This window comes from Centroberyx affinis, unplaced genomic scaffold, assembly GCF_046629955.1.
Source record: "Centroberyx affinis isolate AG114_WGS23_722 - 3 ecotype Tasmania unplaced genomic scaffold, CSIRO-AGI_Caff_v1 ptg003466l_1, whole genome shotgun sequence".
In the NCBI taxonomy this organism is placed as follows: domain Eukaryota; kingdom Metazoa; phylum Chordata; class Actinopteri; order Beryciformes; family Berycidae; genus Centroberyx; species Centroberyx affinis.
Window position 1 is genome coordinate 16,617 of NW_027281429.1, and position 17,558 is coordinate 34,174.

The 17,558-nt window shown below is 41.7% G+C and overlaps 2 protein-coding genes across 3 annotated transcripts; one reads left to right on the forward strand and one right to left on the reverse strand.

The window, feature by feature from the left end:
• Nucleotides 1-86: 86 nt before the first annotated feature.
• lamp2 (lysosomal-associated membrane protein 2) lies at nt 87-8,878 on the forward strand. Of its 2 annotated transcripts, none has more exons than XM_071539544.1 (9): nt 87-213; nt 1,975-2,090; nt 2,967-3,177; nt 3,288-3,449; nt 3,548-3,792; nt 3,963-4,082; nt 4,383-4,437; nt 4,534-4,704; nt 8,074-8,878. In XM_071539544.1, exons 1-9 carry the CDS (start codon nt 165-167, stop codon nt 8,217-8,219), a joined length of 1,275 nt encoding a protein of 424 aa, XP_071395645.1. In that variant the 5' UTR covers nt 87-164; the 3' UTR covers nt 8,220-8,878. The 2 variants fall into 2 exon arrangements, with proteins under 2 accessions (XP_071395645.1, XP_071395646.1); XM_071539545.1 differs by lacking the exon at nt 8,074-8,878 and adding an exon at nt 5,584-7,846.
• Nucleotides 8,879-11,397: 2,519 nt separating this feature from the next.
• atp1b4 (ATPase Na+/K+ transporting subunit beta 4) lies at nt 11,398-17,354 on the reverse strand. The gene is made up of 10 exons (XM_071539555.1): nt 17,309-17,354; nt 16,657-16,712; nt 16,379-16,448; nt 15,480-15,696; nt 13,725-13,853; nt 13,477-13,581; nt 12,869-13,068; nt 12,338-12,394; nt 12,117-12,209; nt 11,398-12,002 (listed from the first exon to the last, which is right to left on the reverse strand). The coding sequence occupies exons 3-10, from the start codon at nt 16,442-16,444 to the stop codon at nt 11,841-11,843; spliced, it is 1,029 nt and encodes a 342-aa protein (XP_071395656.1). The 5' UTR covers nt 16,445-16,448; nt 16,657-16,712; nt 17,309-17,354; the 3' UTR covers nt 11,398-11,840.
• Between the last annotated feature and the right edge of the window lie 204 nt (nt 17,355-17,558).

The following is a 17,558-nucleotide window of genomic DNA, read 5'->3' on the forward strand; positions in this document are numbered from 1 at the left end:
GGGAAGAAACATTTGAAGCTAGTTTGCTTTCCCCACCTCTTCTTGACACACTGGTCCCTGTCATATGACTTCCATTTCCTGGTACTATCAGCAGCGGCTCAGCTTCATCCCAAACAGGCTGAGTGAGGTTCCGTCGTCTTCTCTCCACTGCAGACTACAAAGCGATGATGTCCCGCTGTGCAGTTTTTGTTTTATTCCTGGCACTTGGAATCGGTATGTAACGTTAACATTGGCTGAATTAAACCATAAGGCAACACTAACCAAAGATATCGCTGTTTCATGCCGAGATGTGACGTGATGAAACTTCTGAGACACTTCAGGCCCGATGATCCTGGGCTCAGGCTATATGCTGAAATGTAGTTGCGGTGGAGAGATTTAAAATATCAACTATAGTACATAAACGTTAGTTGTCAGTGGTCATAGTTTAAATATCCATTTGTATTTGCGCTTGTAACTTGTGTTGGGTGCATTTATTTTACCAGCAATGACAACTAAACCGCGATAAACTGGGTTATATAATCTTTATCATCCAGGGAGTAGTCGTGATGTTTTGCTAGCATGCTAATTGTTGTCTACGCCAGTAACATCGGTAATGCTAAAGCAGAGTTAAGCCGCTGAAAGCCATTCAACAGCGGTTTCATTTCTGACAACCGCTTTTTAGCTTTCGTCGTTGTTTGCAAGCCAACTAACCTAGAGTGTAACTGGCAACATATTATTATTGGCCAGCTACCGTTATCCCATGACTGTCTTAGCCAGTTAGCTAGCTTGCTGGCTAACACTTGTTTTGAAAGCTAAAGAGTTGGGTAACGTTAGCTCGCTGAGTGATAACGTTACTTCCTGCTGCTGCTTAAGCAGGTATAATATAATGTTAACGCTAGCTACCGACACCAAGACGGTGTTACGCTACGTTAACTCAGTTAAGTAAGCTTTCTACCTAAAGATAGCATGTGACAGCCTCGCTACGGCGAATTAATGTTATACGAAGTGCGGACGACTATGTGTTGTGATGTAGTGTTAGCTAGTGGCAAATAAAATGCAGACACATACGCCACAGAATCTGAGTCTCAACTGGAGATAAGTCTTTTTCCAACTAGGCCACTTGACTTTGTACATTTCTGTGGGGTGATTTATTAGTTCAAGTTATCTGACTTTTATGGTAGCTGTTGACTTGATGATATAGCCTAACTGAACGGACCTTTGCCCCTCTGGTGTTAAATTGTCTTTCCCAACCAGTGGAAAGGAAGGGCTTTGCCACCAGTATGTCTGGGGACTTAATTTGACAGCATACAGCCTTTGAAAAATGTTTTGATAGTATTCCCTTGTGGTCCAGTTTATCATATTTGTGTTCCTGCCTGGGGTTCTTGTGTGCGTTAGAAATGGCTCCCAAATAAGCTTTCGACAACACTGAACTGGGATGTGTGCAAGCTAGGATGGCATATTATCATGGTAGAAGTCTGAAATGGGTTTGTATAACATAGTGGTAGAGCCCAAGTTCAGGCTCCTCTGCTGACATTGTTACAGTTCAGAGGTCACAAACTTCCCAGTTCCAAGTTGTCTTTTAGTACACAGCGTTATATCTGGCTGCTGAGGCCAGGGTCAGGAGGCTGGTAGTCATGACTTGGCGGTTGCCTCATAATGCTGAGTCAGGCTAAGACACTTAAGATGTCAAATGTTGAATTGCTGACAAGCTGACATTATATTGATTGGTTAAAGAGAGTGCAACTACTTAAATTTGACCTGGGCTAAATTCTCTAAATACTAATTTATGAATAAATAATCCAAGACACTGCTGCCGTTTATCAACTGTGGGGCAAAAAAAGAAAAAGATGGTATTGGCATGGATTCTTCATTTATTTGTTCATTTACTTGTGGTATGCAGCCAGTATAAAACGCCTATATCCAGAATACACTCTTACTGCACATGCAATTACAATCTGAAATATTATATTATTTTCTTTTTTGTGTGTTTTGCAGAAATCCAGCTGTCATATGCTACTGAAGTGTCAGTCAAAGACACAGACGACAAATTATGCCTGTTCGCCAATCTAATGCTCAATTTCTCAGTCACATATGAAGTAACTGGAAATAAGGTGGGTGTCATCTCTTAAGCCACACTAACCATACGTTTTTCTGCTATTACTGATGATATTTGGTCTTTAAGTCAGGCTTCACAGTATCCTTATCACTATGCTTTGTTGATATGACGAAGCAGCTCCGCACTTTTTAGACTACCTCAGCTGCTTGATTATCAGGCCTATGACTCTTGTGGAAGAACATGTCATCATGGGAAGGGGAAAATGAGGGAGTAACAACAAAGAAAATGGGTTCTTGCTATTCAGCATTTTACAGTCAGTGAGTTTTCCTGTTGCGTATCCTGTAATTGTCATTCTCTGACTTTTCACTATGGCGAGTCATGCGGCAGAAATCAGCTCATCTGAAATGTGTATAATTATAAGAAATTTCTTGCCTTTCTCTGTTACCTTTTCCCATCCATAATAGCTGTTGTAACAGACTTGGGCCTTCATTTTTTTGGATCATGACAGTGTTAACGACGTGTTAATATGGTGCAATTAAGTGAAATGCCTTAGTGGAGTTTGATAAATATTCAGAAGTCATCAGATTGATGTTTTGACTCCATACTTGTTACTCTCTGTGTGAATTGACATGACTATGGGGTTAAATTTAAGTTGGTCAGCTTTACTTAGAGGGTTTTTTACTCAGTCACATCAGATGACCAGTTAAAGAACTACAGCCTTTTGTACACTGTCCCTCACTTTCAGGTTGGCAGATGTATTTGATAGATTAAGATGGTACTCAAGAAAGCAGTCACTGTATCTCTCTGAACTAAACTTCTGCTATGCAAAGCTTTTTACTTGAGGTCTGTCAAGATTAGTTTTAAGCAGCTTAACACCAAACTTACACAATCATGTTAATTAAGGCTACTGTATGCTCTTGTCTCTTTTCAGAATGGAACGGTTAACTTTGAACTTCCTGAAAACGTCACCACAGAAGGGAGTCTCTGTGGTAATGCAAGCTCAACATTGAAGCTTAATTTTGGCACAGGACACTCCTGGACTGTGGCGTTCACCCAGAAGGAAAAAACCTACCAGGCAGACTCCATCATTTTTGCCTACAATCTCAGTGACTCAACCTTCTTTCCAAATGCCATGTCAAATGGTGACTACAAAACCTTACAATACAATGATAATATTATACAAATGGCTGAAATGCATTGTACTATAGTTTATGTCATGATGCTGATGTGCTTTTGAATTTCTTTGTTTTAGAGACCGTAACTGCGACTGTGACGCCTCACATTACAAATGTAGACATGGACACCTGCTATTCTTGCAAGAGTAAAGAGATGTTCCAAGTTGATGCGGTCAATCAGACACTGTGGAACGCACTTATACAGGCGTTTGTCAGCAATGGCATTCAGAGTGAGAATAGTAAGTATCAGGTGCAGCATCTAATCTATCTAATCCATGCTTTAATATCGCTCCTATTTATACTGATTGTCTATTCTCACTATGTTCTCTCTGCACAGTTACCTCATGTGCTGCTGATCTACCCGTGACCACTGTTGCACCCACCACTCATGTCACCAGTACCACCACCGCAGTACCTGCCACCAATTCCACTCCCACTACCTCTGTACCAACCACCACCCCTACCCCGACCCCCAGCCTCCCCATACCCACCACCGGGGAGTACAAGGTCAAAGCAGAGGACAACAGCACAGCCTGTCTGTTGGCCAACTTTGGCCTGCGAATTGGTTTCAAACAAGGAGAGGTATGCTCACAAACAGAATTGTAATGCTTTAAGCCTGTCAGGCACTTAGTTTTGATTACATAATGACCTGCGCAAAGGAAAATGTGGTCAACTCTGCTCTCGGGAAGCATGAATATTCAGTTGATCTTCCGTAGCCCTTGCTGAGTTGCCTTTATTTCCCCCGGACTTAGAAATATCAGGAGATGAACTTCGAGCCCAACGGGACAAAAGTCTCTGGATCCTGTGGACCCAACAGCAGTGAACTGGTGTTGAGCTCCAACACAATCACCATCATGCTCTCCTTCACCAGTGTAAGTCTTCTCAACAAAACAAGAGCATGATTTAATCCACATTCGATTTAAATGCATGCCTGGTGACATTAACTCATCAACTCTGTGTTACTGTATAACACTGTATTCTCATTGTGTATTAATCATCAACTTCTATTAACACAAGATATATTTGCTTACTATACTCACCACCACCACTTAGCCACCACAAGGTCCTGCCATTTCTTCCTGTCCATGGTTAATTTGGCATACTAGCCCAGGTGTAAGCATGATTTGCAAGGAAGTAGCATTTATCTCTGTTTTACTTGTATTTGTCAACAGGAGGCAAAGAAATTCCACCTTCATGCTCTGAACGTCACCACCAATCCAAGCTCTGGTAATTAGTAGCATCACAGCCATCCTTATACACAAGGCACCCCACTGAAAAGCGTGCTCATTCTGAGTTGTCTTTACACCCGTACGTTCCTTACAGGTGTGGTGTTTACTGACGCAAACAACAACCTGACTCTGTGGGAGGCAGCAGTGGGAAGCTCCTACATGTGTAATAAGAAGCAGAACTACAACATCAGCAGCCTGCTCACCCTCTACACCTTTGACCTGCGAGTCCAGCCCTTTGGAGTCAACAAGGGCAATTTCAGTACAGGTAGGTTCCTCCTTAACATCTCTCAAACCGAACCCCCGCCCTGCTACCCAGGTCCTAACCAAACTGTTTCATATGGAAAGAATCTGGGGAAAACTACTGGAGTTTGTAATGAGGAAGGTGATTTTTGCTATCAAAGAAGAAAAACAAAATCCAAGCCACTCTTCATAGAGAAAGGTTAAAAAGCATTTGTTCCATAAAAGAATGCAAAGAGCAGGTTAAAAACACATTTTCAATGTGTAGCCTATCTTTCATATAATCATATAATGTTTGGAGTTTGTTTTCCCAACTAAAGGAAATAGCATCTTCAGTGTGAAATTTGTATGTATTTATTTTTCACTTTAACAGCCAATGTATTGCTCACAATGCAATTTTGCAATATTAAAGAAAATCACACTTTACACATTTTTCCCCGATTTGGTCAGCCTGACCTTTTTTTTTTGTCAGCATTTTTAATCTTATAGCGTGAGAAAGTCGAGGACTTAATCCCTCTTTATTTAAATTGGTGTAGTCTCTTCCCAGGCTTTAGAACAAATATGATCAAACTTTTCCCTTCCTGAAAAGGAAATTTTACCTGGAAAGAAAGTATGGCTAAAGTCAGTTTAAGAATTAGTTTAGTGGATAAAAGTTGAAACTATCTAATGTACCAGAAGGGTGTATTTGCAAGGAATAGTTATACAATTGAACATAATGCTATGTGACTGCTTGAAAGTAATGAAAAGTAACTACTATGGCTAGCATAGTTGATGGACAGCCCAACATGTTTTAGAAAATGTTAAAGAATCTGTGATCCTGGCATGCTGCTTCAGTGTCGTCTCTCAATGTGTTTCTGATAACAAAACTATTGTTCCACTTGTTGATTGATTCTCTCTCTATCTGCAGCCCATGAATGTTCAATGGATGACACCAGCATCTTAATCCCAATCATTGTTGGCGCTGCTCTGGCTGGCTTGATTCTCATTGTAGTGATTGCTTATGTGATTGGTCGGAGAAAGACCTATGTTGGATATCAGACCCTTTAAATCCAGTGTGCACCCGATCCCTAAATATCACGGGGTTCCCGAGCCTGGTCCTTGGGGGTTTATGTGCAATTGTGTAATCAGCAAATAACTTACAATCCAAGAGTGTAATTCTAAAATGAGATCTCCGCCTTTTGGAAAAACCTGAGGCATAATCTTGAGGATAGAATATTGACTGAAATTTTTCAAAATGGATATACAGTATATATAGTATTTGGGAATGAAACACTTGAATTGCAGTTACCCTAAAAGTATTTTAACTCTTGCTATCATATCAAGAGTTAAAACCCATGCAGAAATAATGGATTTGGTCTCATTATTCTCAAGGACCAAACTTGTCTACCCCAATTTTTTGTGTTCCTTTTTTTGTTTGTTTTCTGGATGTCTGTCTTTCCTTTTTTTTTTTCCCCTCCTTTTTTTTGTTTTTGTTGTTTTTTGTTAATGAGCAAGTGCAAGATCCACCAGCCCCTTTTTTACACTACATTGACTTGGGCCAAGATGTATTGAATCAGATCACTGGACCTAATCACATGTTTAGTATTACAGCGTTTTCAGACTGATACAGGTATCACACTTGCATCTAAAAAAGTCCATATGTTTCAATTTACCCATTAATATTAGATGTGTTTGGGCTGCGGCTTCGTCGCTGCAACAGATCATGCACTTGCTCCATCCTGCAGACATTCCTTTTTGTTTGCTTTTGTCATTATTTAATATTTTGTGCACATTTTAGTTTCTACTTCTCTTTTATGGTTTGACTTTTTCATCCCCGTAATTATTGGCACCAGCATATATTGGCAAACAGTATTTTCTTCACAACCCAAAGGAAGATGGTCGAGCAGCTTTCTTTCTTTGGTCCCAGAAACCCATACTAACAGGGATGCAGGTTCACTGCTTTGCTCTCCATTTGGAAATGTGTAAGGTTTCAAAGGAAATGCTTTAGTCCATGTTTTCCCCTGTAGAGCAGGAGAAGCATTGGGACAACAGACTGTCCTCATTGTGCTTGAAGGGCCTTGTCAAGGCAGTAGTTGGCATGGCTCCAGTCATTTTCAGAATGTGAAATCAGAATATGCAAAAAGGTCAGTGATTCATCTTGTGTGAACACTAACTCCACTTTCACCAGGTCAAGTTAGAGGATGACACTCACAAACCAGAAAAGAAAGGTCAATTGTTTTGTCTTCACCGAATACATTTTGGCATTAGGTTTTAGAAAAGGGATAGCTCTGTTGTGTAGATATTTACTTTCAGTGCAGGCGTTTTGCAGATGAAGAGTTTTACATATAAATGCACTATGGCGCTCTTTAAGTTTGGCATGCATTTGAAACTGTGTTGCATTGTCTCACCTGTGTATAGACCGAGCCTTTGCTGCAGGCTGGCAGTTGGATCAGGCGATGTTAAGTGAACATGTGCAAGTTGCACTAATGGAGTGTCAGGGAGGGAGGCTGTCCACAGAATGTGTATTTTTTATAATGTTAGAAAGCCAATGTGACACTTGGTAGTTGCTGTGTATTGTTGCTTTATTCTAGGAGAGTGCTTTTAGCCTTGTTCCAAAACTGTCACATGTGGGCTTAAGGGCTGGAGCAAGGCCAGCAGTACTCAACATTGAACATGAGAATGATTTTCCTTTTTAAGTTGCTTATGATCCAAACATTAAGTCAGTTTCCCAAGATGATGTGTGTGTGTATGAGTAATGGCTCTATATCACATATGATCTTTGATTTTGCTTCTGATTATGTTGCTGTTTTATGTATTTGTTAGCTTTGTACAAATTGAGTTGCCTTAAATATTCTTAAGATGGCTTTGCAGCACCAGTATAAAGGTTTATCTGCCCCTGATTTCATTATTTAAGTTTATCATCATCATGACTCTGTGCCTTGCTTGCTCAGTGATGCTTTTCTGTTTTGTACATTCAGTAATGCATATGTTCAGAAATGTGTATGATTTGGTTCATAATTCAATTCCCCCCTTAGTAGTTTAGGACATTACTTACATTAAGCAAAGGGAATTCGTGCTGCAAGCCCATCTTGTTAAATATCAATCATTCTGTGTTTTGTGGATACAAATGACTGCTGATTTGATTTCCATTCTCTTAGGCTTTTAGCTGTAATAAATGGAATTGAAAATTGTGTCTGACTAGACCATTTTAATATTTTAAGATTATGGAAATAAAAGTATGTTGTTGGTGCTGGATACTTGAGTAAATGTTTGTTTTTCTTCCCAACTGTTCATTTCTAAAGGTAGTTGTTGCATGTACTTAGATTCCATATTACTTGTCCATGCATTAACCACTGATGTTTTTCTTCTGTTCAACCTGTAACACCTTCACCTCTCTGCTCTCTTCATTCTCATCTAGCTGAGGATTGCCAGGCTGATGCTGATGAGAGCTTCCTTGTTCCCATAGCTGTTGGAGTTGCCCTGCTTGTTCTCATTCTTATTGTGCTACTGGCCTATTTCATTGGAAGAAAGAGAAACATGGCCAGTGGCTATGAGTCTTTCTAGCTGAATCTGCCTTTCGATGATACTGAGGGTAGTCGGTGTATTAATTAATACCAGTTTGGATGCTACCTTTGCCTAATTGTGAAAATTACCAATGCTGTTGTGTATTGATGTTTCCATGTATTATTTACTGTCAACTCCCTGTCTATACTCTGAAATTCCTTGCACCGTTCTACCTGAATATAATATATGGGACTACAGCAGTAATATCCATTTGAGTGATTTCCTTCTTGTGTCTTACGAATGTTCAATGACCTTTTTCCCCAAATTATATTGACGACACTGCTGATCTCAGTTTCACTATACAGCATGACTTTTTCTCCTTTTGGAAATGTGGTCATTGTCGATGTGTGGTTTCTGACCTCCCGTCTTGCTGCTTTCCTTCTGTCACTAACCCTTTGTGACCCTTTGTCGACTGTGAATTTCTTTACTCCTCTTTGACTTACATTTTCCGCTAACTAAATCACTAACCTGCTGTCTCTGTTTCCTCTCTCTCTCTCTCTCTCTTTCTCTGTCAGCTGAGGAATGCTTCCTGGACTCTGATTTGAGCTTTCTGGTGCCCATTGCAGTGGGCGTGGCACTCAGCTTCCTAATCATCCTTGTGCTTATCTCTTACCTGATTGGCCGGAGGAAGAGCCGCACTGGCTACCAGTCTGTATAATCCAACCCAGCTGCTTCTGCCTCTCACCCTTGCAACCCTTCTTGCAATGCCATCTTCCCAAACCCCTTTCCAGCTGCTTCCGTGCCCCTCAGTGCTTCAAAGGCATCACAAATTTCCGCTTTTTTTGGTTTGGCAATCTTTCCCTATGGTAACCTCGGCTTACTTCTTGTACAGAGTTTAAAATTTTCCCTCGGCAACCACCCAACAGTGATTTTTGTCACCGACTGTCTCCCGTTTTGACGCCAATGACTGAATCAAGTACCAAAACAAATTGATGATTGAAATTGCACCGTTTGATTATAGTTTGCATGTTAGAAATCTGATGGCCGTGGTAGCCGACCATTCCCTCCCCAGAGAGGCTTCCCAGAGGCTTTTTCCCCTCTCTCTCGGTTAATGTGCTGTATAATAGTATATGTGTAAATTACTCTCTTGTATAGAATGAATGACATTGATTTTTGATGACTTGTGATTTCATAAATACCGTGAATGTACGAGCAAGCTAATATAACTACTACTATTGTCGTTCATATCCCGAAAGCCATTGTTTTCTGAATTGCACTTTTTCCTTTTATTAACTCGCACATTACATAATGTTCATGGCTAAATTAAACTCTGCCCTTTGCACATATTTTCACTTAATTGTAGTTCAATGAAAGGGACACTAACTTGTCAAGACACTTTAATTACCAGCATTTGCAGCAGTTTTATGGAAATGTGTTATTTTAGGTGTTTATATTTCTTTCACTCATGTTAAGTCCCCGCTCAGGGAAAAGAGGATGGAAGCTTCTTAGTTCTAATTCCTTTACGTTTCTGCTGAAATGAACATTTCTCTTGATTGGTTTACATGTTAATATTTGGTGAACTAATTATGTTCTTTAAAATGTGGAAGAAATGCAAACTTTGGCCATTGCAGGTTAGCAATTTAGGACAACAATTGGGTCTTAGATCTGGTTTAGTAGTAGACCTACACTGGATACATTGATCACCAGGATCACAGTTGGGTTGCTTATAGGGAGTTATCTATTTTTATTAAACTACTAAAGTTTGGTTAGGGGTAAGATCCCCACACTGGCCTCAGCCTCCGTGTTTTATGTGCAGTAACATAAACCGCATGAGCAGTTACATGAAAATCGGAGGCTGATTAATATTTCTCCTTGCTGGTCTTTAGTTATAGTGTGAACTTCAGTTGTGTACCGACACATGTGACCGCACCACCACTCCCCCTGACAGTTGTGTGCCTTTTTGTTGCACTTCTAAGTTGCTCGCCTGAAGCTTGTCTCCATCTGATGAAGAATGTGATATGATGAGCTTGTTTAACTTAAGTGGGGAACAAATTAAATAAAGTTGCGTTCTTGTTTTGTATCACTGTTCTCATTTTTTTTTTTTTTTTTTTACAGCTTTGCGTTCTAGTTGTATTGTGGACTCACAAGTCTTGATGAGGCAACACTTCAAGGTTAAGGTTAGCATTCTCACTGCCAAGGGAATTGCTGCGATATCCATAACGCTCCGTTAGACTTTGAACAGTAATGTGCTTTTTACAAACTGTTATGGCAGACAGTGGCTTGACTCCTGCCCTGTGTGGCGGGTCCAGCTATTACTGGCATGCCTGTAGGTACACAAGTTCTCCTTTTAAGGTCACACCAGCTGATGCCAGCTCAATTTATTAATAAGAGTGATAGACGGATAAACACAGTTAATCTTGCCTGGATTGGCTGCAGTGTCATAGTAATTGATACAGGGACGGTGACTGTTCAAATACACATTCCTGTAAAATGCACATGAGAAGTACTGCATAGTTCTTGGTAACCACTGAGCGAGGGTTAGTGTGTGGAAAGCATTTCTTTGGAAGCAAATTGCACAAACCTAACATCTGGCATCACAACCTGATACGCAATTAATGTACACCACAAGTCCCATGGAAAGGAAACGTACATATCAGAACATTGTATTTATTATAAGAACTATAAGAATAAATACAGCATGGATACCAAGTTTAGTAGAACAGTTCAGACAAGATTAATTCTATTACAAAATAGTTATAGTTCTTAAAATAGTATTTCTGTAAGTTTCACACAAAAAAGAAACTATTTCACAGTATGTCTCTTTCTTTTATTGATCACAGTCTTCTGCAGTATTTCATTTTCAAAAGCAGTCAAGATGTTTTTACAAAAGAGAAGGCAAGAAGTGGCTTGTAATGCTTTCATAAATGTATAATAACACTGACCTATTCAACAACAATATAGTAATACTGTATTTGCAGTCGCTTATTATTTCGTTTTTTTTACTGTGTAAGTACAGTATAAGTCCTGCTTTCAGACAATGTTTGCATGATAGTTCTTGGAATCCTTAAAATATACATGTTTGAAAATATGCAAAACAAATTAGTACACACTTTGATGTCACACCAAATGTGCCACACAAAACCGTATCCTATCCTTACTCAACAGTATTTCTAATTGTCTATTAATGTTTTAAGTCATAATTGGATTTGCATAGCTAGAAATTCTAACTATTGGGCAGTGTGTAAAATATGCCTTCTATTTTGTGAATTTAGTTGTATTAATCTTGCTAATCATTACAAAATATCAGGTATTCAATTGTAACTCACTTCCTCTACTTGTCTTGTGCTCAGCACTGTCTAGTGTGTGTGGGTGTGGGTGTGTGCGTGTGTATGTGTGTGTGCATGTGTGGGTGTGAGTGTGTGCGCATGCGTGCTCCAGTAGCACTCTCAAGGCACAAAGGTACAACAGGTAATGGGAAAAATACAAGGGCAATCTACTTTATATACCAATAACACTCTTGAGGAATTTGTTTTCCCAGCAGAAGGCATGTGGATATTTGAATGAAAGATGAGGGGGGAAATCTACATATTTCATTTAAAATAATGGTTCAACATAATATCTGTAATATATTTTCCTGTCATATTGTCATGGGAGCAGCCTGCTGGGTGTGAAACTTTTGCCTTATGCTCCCACGTCCAAGGAGAAGGTCACACTGCCCAGGTAGCGGTCAGTGGGCGAATCGTTGATGATGCCCTTGCCATTGAGTTTGCATTGTACTTGGATGTGAGCGTCATATTGCACTCCTCCAAAACGCACCGCCACCACCGGCGCCGAGTAGTTTACCTGGGACAGAGGAGACGCACAGGAGATCAAGACTTGATAGGAATGATCTCAAAAACAGCAACGTCATGAACAGTGACATGGCTTTGAAAATAAAAAGATGACACCTTCACTTACATGTCTTTGCTTCCCATAGTATGGATAGTACTTCAGGTCAAAAATGCTTTTGGGAAAGAACTGAAGGTCTCCCAAGGCTTCCGGCGGCCCTTTCTGAAAGAGTAAGAAGTCACGTTGTCTCAACTCACCCTTGCATGATATCATTATGACATTTTCAGAGACGCTGTTACTCCCAGTTTATGGCTGAGGTAAAGCTTGTCATGAGAATGCTGTTACTGTACCTTCACTCCACAAGTCACATTTATTGCTTTGCCCTGGCCAGGTAAGTACCCAAGAATCTATAGGAGTAAGAATAAAAAAAGAAATAAAAATAAAATAATCATTTTTATTTATACTGTATGTCACTTTAACTCAAAGCACTTTACAGCATTAAAACAGTTTAAGTATAAACTACTACTTCTCCATACTGAACTCCAATTTCCATACTAACCCGAACCCTATATTTGAATAATATACAGTTAAACTCAAAAGTTTATTTCTGAGTCATATGAACAAGAGCTAAAACTTGGCAAAACTTTCCAGAAGCCAATTCTGCAATAAGTTACCATTCTATATTTTAAGTGTAGACAGTGTAGAAACAGCATCAAGCCTTTTCTTCCTCTCCCTGAAACGACCACCAGATGTCACTGACTGAGAAAACTGGAAGCTTCAGCTGTACAGCAACATACTGTGCATCTGACACATGCAACTGGACTGTTTTAAAGCATTTTTAAGGTGTGTATGGGCCTACCGTCGAGTGACACTCGTCTTACCCGGTTCATCCGAAGCAGGATGCATGGCTTTCCCTGAGAATAGCCATAGTGGGGGTCCTGCAGTCCTGAACAGTCCCCCAGCCAAGACCTCTTGAACTGACATGCTTTGCGCTCTGCACTCTCCTCCAAGTCATTCTGCATGAAGTAACTTTCCTGTGAGCATTGGATATTCTTCCTCTCCTGAGCGCCATCATTATATGCTGAAACGGAGAACAGTGTGTGTGTGTGTGAGGGAGAAAGAGGGAGAGAGAGAGAGAGAGGGAGGGAGGGAGAAGGAGAGAGAGGAGGGCATAAATAAACCACGCAACAGCAATGCCCTGCCAGACTCAGGCCTCTGATTAAGGCAGTTTGACAAAAGCGTGGTGCGAAAAAAAAAAGCGGCATTGAATGGCTGAACTCTACCCACAAAGAGGCTTTCCCTCCCAGAATGCCCTGCGGGAAGCAAATGGAATAAGGGACAAAGGTAGTGGAGATGGGGATTAACTCACTGTGTGCCCCCATCTTTTAAACACAACCCCAACAACCCCATCACCGTCCCCGTCCCCCCCCTCCCCCCCCGGACTGTCCTCCACAATCTCAATCCTAACTATGGAGTGTCTCTGACTCACGTTTTAGATATTCATCCATAGACTTTGCATACTTCTTCCAGGACTTGCGGTCGGAGGCGTTAAAGGCGATGTCGTGGCCGTCTAGGTGTGGAGCCATCGTCATACCTGCCAACGGAGACCCACAGACAGTCAACTGTGCCGAGACTCAAGTAGAACCAAGAGACAGAAGGACAGTCAAGCGGGGAGAGGAGAGTGAGGTGAGAAGGAGGGATGCAGAGGAGTGGGTGGGGGTAGGGAGTTATATTTACCTGGTGGCATCACTCTATCATTGTATGTTGGATGGTAGGGACTAATAGACCACATGAGGCAACACATACAGCCGCCAAACATGGCTGCAAGAAACATATAAAGTGCAGCGTAGAAGAGGAGGATGAGGCCTAAGAGGAGAAAATGAAACAGAGAATGATTTTAATATTGTCAGATGAATATTTCTTACACTTGGACAAATAGCAGTTGTGGCTTTCAGAGCGCGCTGCACGTGTCTTTAAGAAATCATGTCTGTGATCTGATTGGAGGAAAATAATGAACTGTAAATAATTTCCAAGTTTTGCTCTGAATGTCTGGCCTGTCTAAACTCCAGCTACTGTCCTTGCTCAGGACGCTCACTAATTTGTTTACACATACAAAAGCACTGTCCCCATCCATGTCTGGAATTGGAAATCACTTCAGTGGCTTTGAAATAAAATCCACTGTACTGATCTGATGTGAGAACCCCACGGTGAAGAAACCCTGAGAACTAGCATTGTTCTGCAATTTTCAATTAACAGTCCATTAGCAACTAATCAAGCCAAACGTGCCCTAAATTAAATGGCTTTTGCTGTGCGGGCAATTTCACAGGGGACTAGTTGCAGCCAGCCTTGCGTCCCCGGAGCCACAAAGGCCTTTCTGTTTAAGCTCAGTGAGAATTCTCCCAGCTGTCCTTTCACTCAGGAACACAGTGAACCTCCGGTTGCCATCGTAGTGAAGGTCTTTTGCAGCCATAGAGGCCCAGCCAGCTCCAAGGAGCCCCAATCACCCCACTCTGGTATTGTGTCCCCTCTTACACACTCCTCTCACAGGACACACATCACAGACTTCAACTCAGGGCTTTTCTTCCGCAGACACATGGGCCCCATTCCTTCACAAGTGTGCACACAGTGGTTTTGCTGCTGAAACGAGCTCCTAGGCCCGGCTCTATTTCTGTATTATTGGGAGCATGCTGTTCAGCTTATGACATTAAAGCAAGTAATGCACACTTTCCCGGGATGTTCTCTCTACACTCGAGTTCTTGGATTATGTTTGTCTGCCATTGTATACAGTGGACCTGGGGGAGGGAGCTTGACAGCGTCACATAGCAACTAGCCAGGAATACCAAGAGGCTGCTCCATCATCACTGACTCATCAAACTGCTCCAGACAGTCACTTACGCCAAAAAGGTTTGCCTGCATCAACGCTGAATCTGGCAGTGGGATCTACGGAAAAAGGCACTTAAGCATCTCTACGTGTTTGACTGCAACTGTGGGGCCGTGAGCATGCTAAGTTCAGCGATGAGGTCGCCAAGGCTTTGGGAAAGAGGCAGTGGAGAGCAGGGTAAGATGTATGAGGAATGTGATTCCTGGCCAGTGCGAGGCCCGGAACAGTGCGCTCCCGCTGGGGACGCGTCCCCAGGCAGTCTGTTTTTGTCGGGACGCTCTGAATTGTCCATGCACCTATGTAAACATTTGAGCATGAGGACACACACACACTCACAGCACAGTGAGCAGAGTCAGCGGACTGGAGAGACATTTCTAACCCCCTCAAATCCCTGAGTGCATCTTCTAAGAATAATAAGCCATTCAAACATCATGTTTGCTCTTAATCACTGCGGATTATTGAAGCTGATTACAATTGTACTCATCTATATGGTAATTTCTAATTATTGCACAAGTGTAATAGGCTGCACAGAGAATAAAGTACTTTGCACGACTTTGTCCTCCCTCCCTATGCCCCAAGAACACAAAATCTCTCTGCCTCCGCCAACTCACTCCAGCTCTTTCCGGAGCGACCCATGAATTCGTTGGTCTCTGCGTTCCATAGGTACGTCTTCAGGTCGTCTATTTTCTGGTGGAGCGTCCTCTTGGGTAAAGGCTTGCGCTTCCATTTCTCAAAGTTCAGGTCTTCCTGCTCCAGAGGCTGGTGCTCAGCCAGCTCTTCCTGCTCTTCCTCCAACTCATGGCCATGTTTGAGTATCCCTTTGAAAGTCTGCTGGGAAGAAGATCAGAAAAAAAGCCCTCACCACACATATACTCAATTGATAACTTTTTGCAAATCACTTCAGTATAGGTTTGCGTAACTTCTCTCCCAAGTATGACCAGGAATTCAAATCAAGTGTTCTTTTTAGACTACCAGACCACATTTATTTCACTGCACATTAATGAAGTAACACACTGACAGCCCCGTCCCCTGTTTCAGCAAATTATAAACCCGCTGGTGACCTTTGTGGCCCTCGTTGGGAGAGCTGATCTCCTCTGAGCGGACCCTCCTGCTTGGAGCAGCAGCTGCAGACAGCGGAGTTGGAGGGTCACTCTGACAGCCAGATGTTACACACTGACTCTCAGCACCCACAGGCCAGGACAGATCCCCGAGGAGCCATGGGACTCCTCAGAGTGTCACCAAAATGTCACTTCCTTTGTGAAAGTTTTGCCTTTATAAAATCTTAGTGTCTTTAGGGGATTCGGATGGAAAGATGATTTTTGTGCTATTCTGAGCTTTGTGCCTTGTGCCAATGAATCCACTGGATTTTGGAGTAAATGCTCACTGTACCAATCATTAAAAACTTTCATTTCTAGTATAAATGACGCCTTAGTATTGCATCTGCTTCAATGGGTAAAGTGTTTAGGAAGTTATATGTGTTTTCTATTTTATGTCAGAGAGGTGGACTTACTGGATTTGGTGGATGATTTCTAAGGAGCGCGTCTTCAGCTCCTCCCTCTGTGGAATTGGGCTCCATGATTCTTCACAGAGAGAAAAGGTACTTGTTAAACCAATCACATCTACCGTCCCCATCGAGTTAAAGCGACACATCTTTACACCTATAAAGTTGTCAAGTTCCAAAACACTTTCAGTACATTTCACAACAATGACAAGCTATCTGGACGGTTTGAGACATAATCAAATCGTTACACAAATAATAAATATAATTTCAATCAAAAACGGACATACCTGAAGTTTTATTTTCAAGGAAAACGCGGATTATTATCTCGAGACCCTCTTGACCCCTGGAGGAAAGAATTCTGTGCTGGTCAAAAAGTATTTGGGGATTTCATTAGAAAGTTTTACGCATGCAATAGGAACCGGGTGTGGAGAACCTCCTCTCAACTAGGCGCGCATCTTAGTGAATGAATGCTGGACAGAGAAAAACTGGGGGTGGGATAGAAAGTGCTTCTTTTTTTTTCTTCTTTTTTTTTTTTTTTTTAGTCCCAGAGAACTTTTGGCAGTGGCATGGGCTGATGCACGGCACTGCATTCAGCACACGCACACCATCTCCCATTGTCTGTTAAGCTGGGGTAAGACTGAGGCAATAAGCCGCAGAGCCTGAATACAATATTTATAGCTTATCCCAACACAGGACACTGTTGTCAATCACGGCCTGGCTGCATAAAATGTGCAAAGATTCAGGGACGGTTGCATTCATCAGGCTATGGTTTAACTCATGTATTCTAATGTGGATTGGATGTTTTAAAGACTTTCTCTGAGATGAAATAACAGTAAATTAAATTTCAATATTTAGCATACAGTCTAACAGCATGCATCGTACATACCAATCCAGTTGCCAACTCTACTGCCTCCATAGACTCTTGCACCAACTGCTTACCATAAGCTCTGCTCTTGTGAGGTTCAAGTAGTCCTCATCCTTCTTCCCATCTGCACTCCGGTCACGTAGCGTTCTGTTACCCCATGTAAAACTGGGAGAGGGGGACTTCTTACATGAAAGGAGAAATTGCGTCATGGAAAAAAATCTGTCCTTTGCCATACGCGCGCGCCAACGTGTGCGTGTGTGTGTGAGTGTGTGTGTGTGTGTGTGTGTGTGTGTGTGTGTGTGAGAGAGAGAGAGAGAGAGAGAG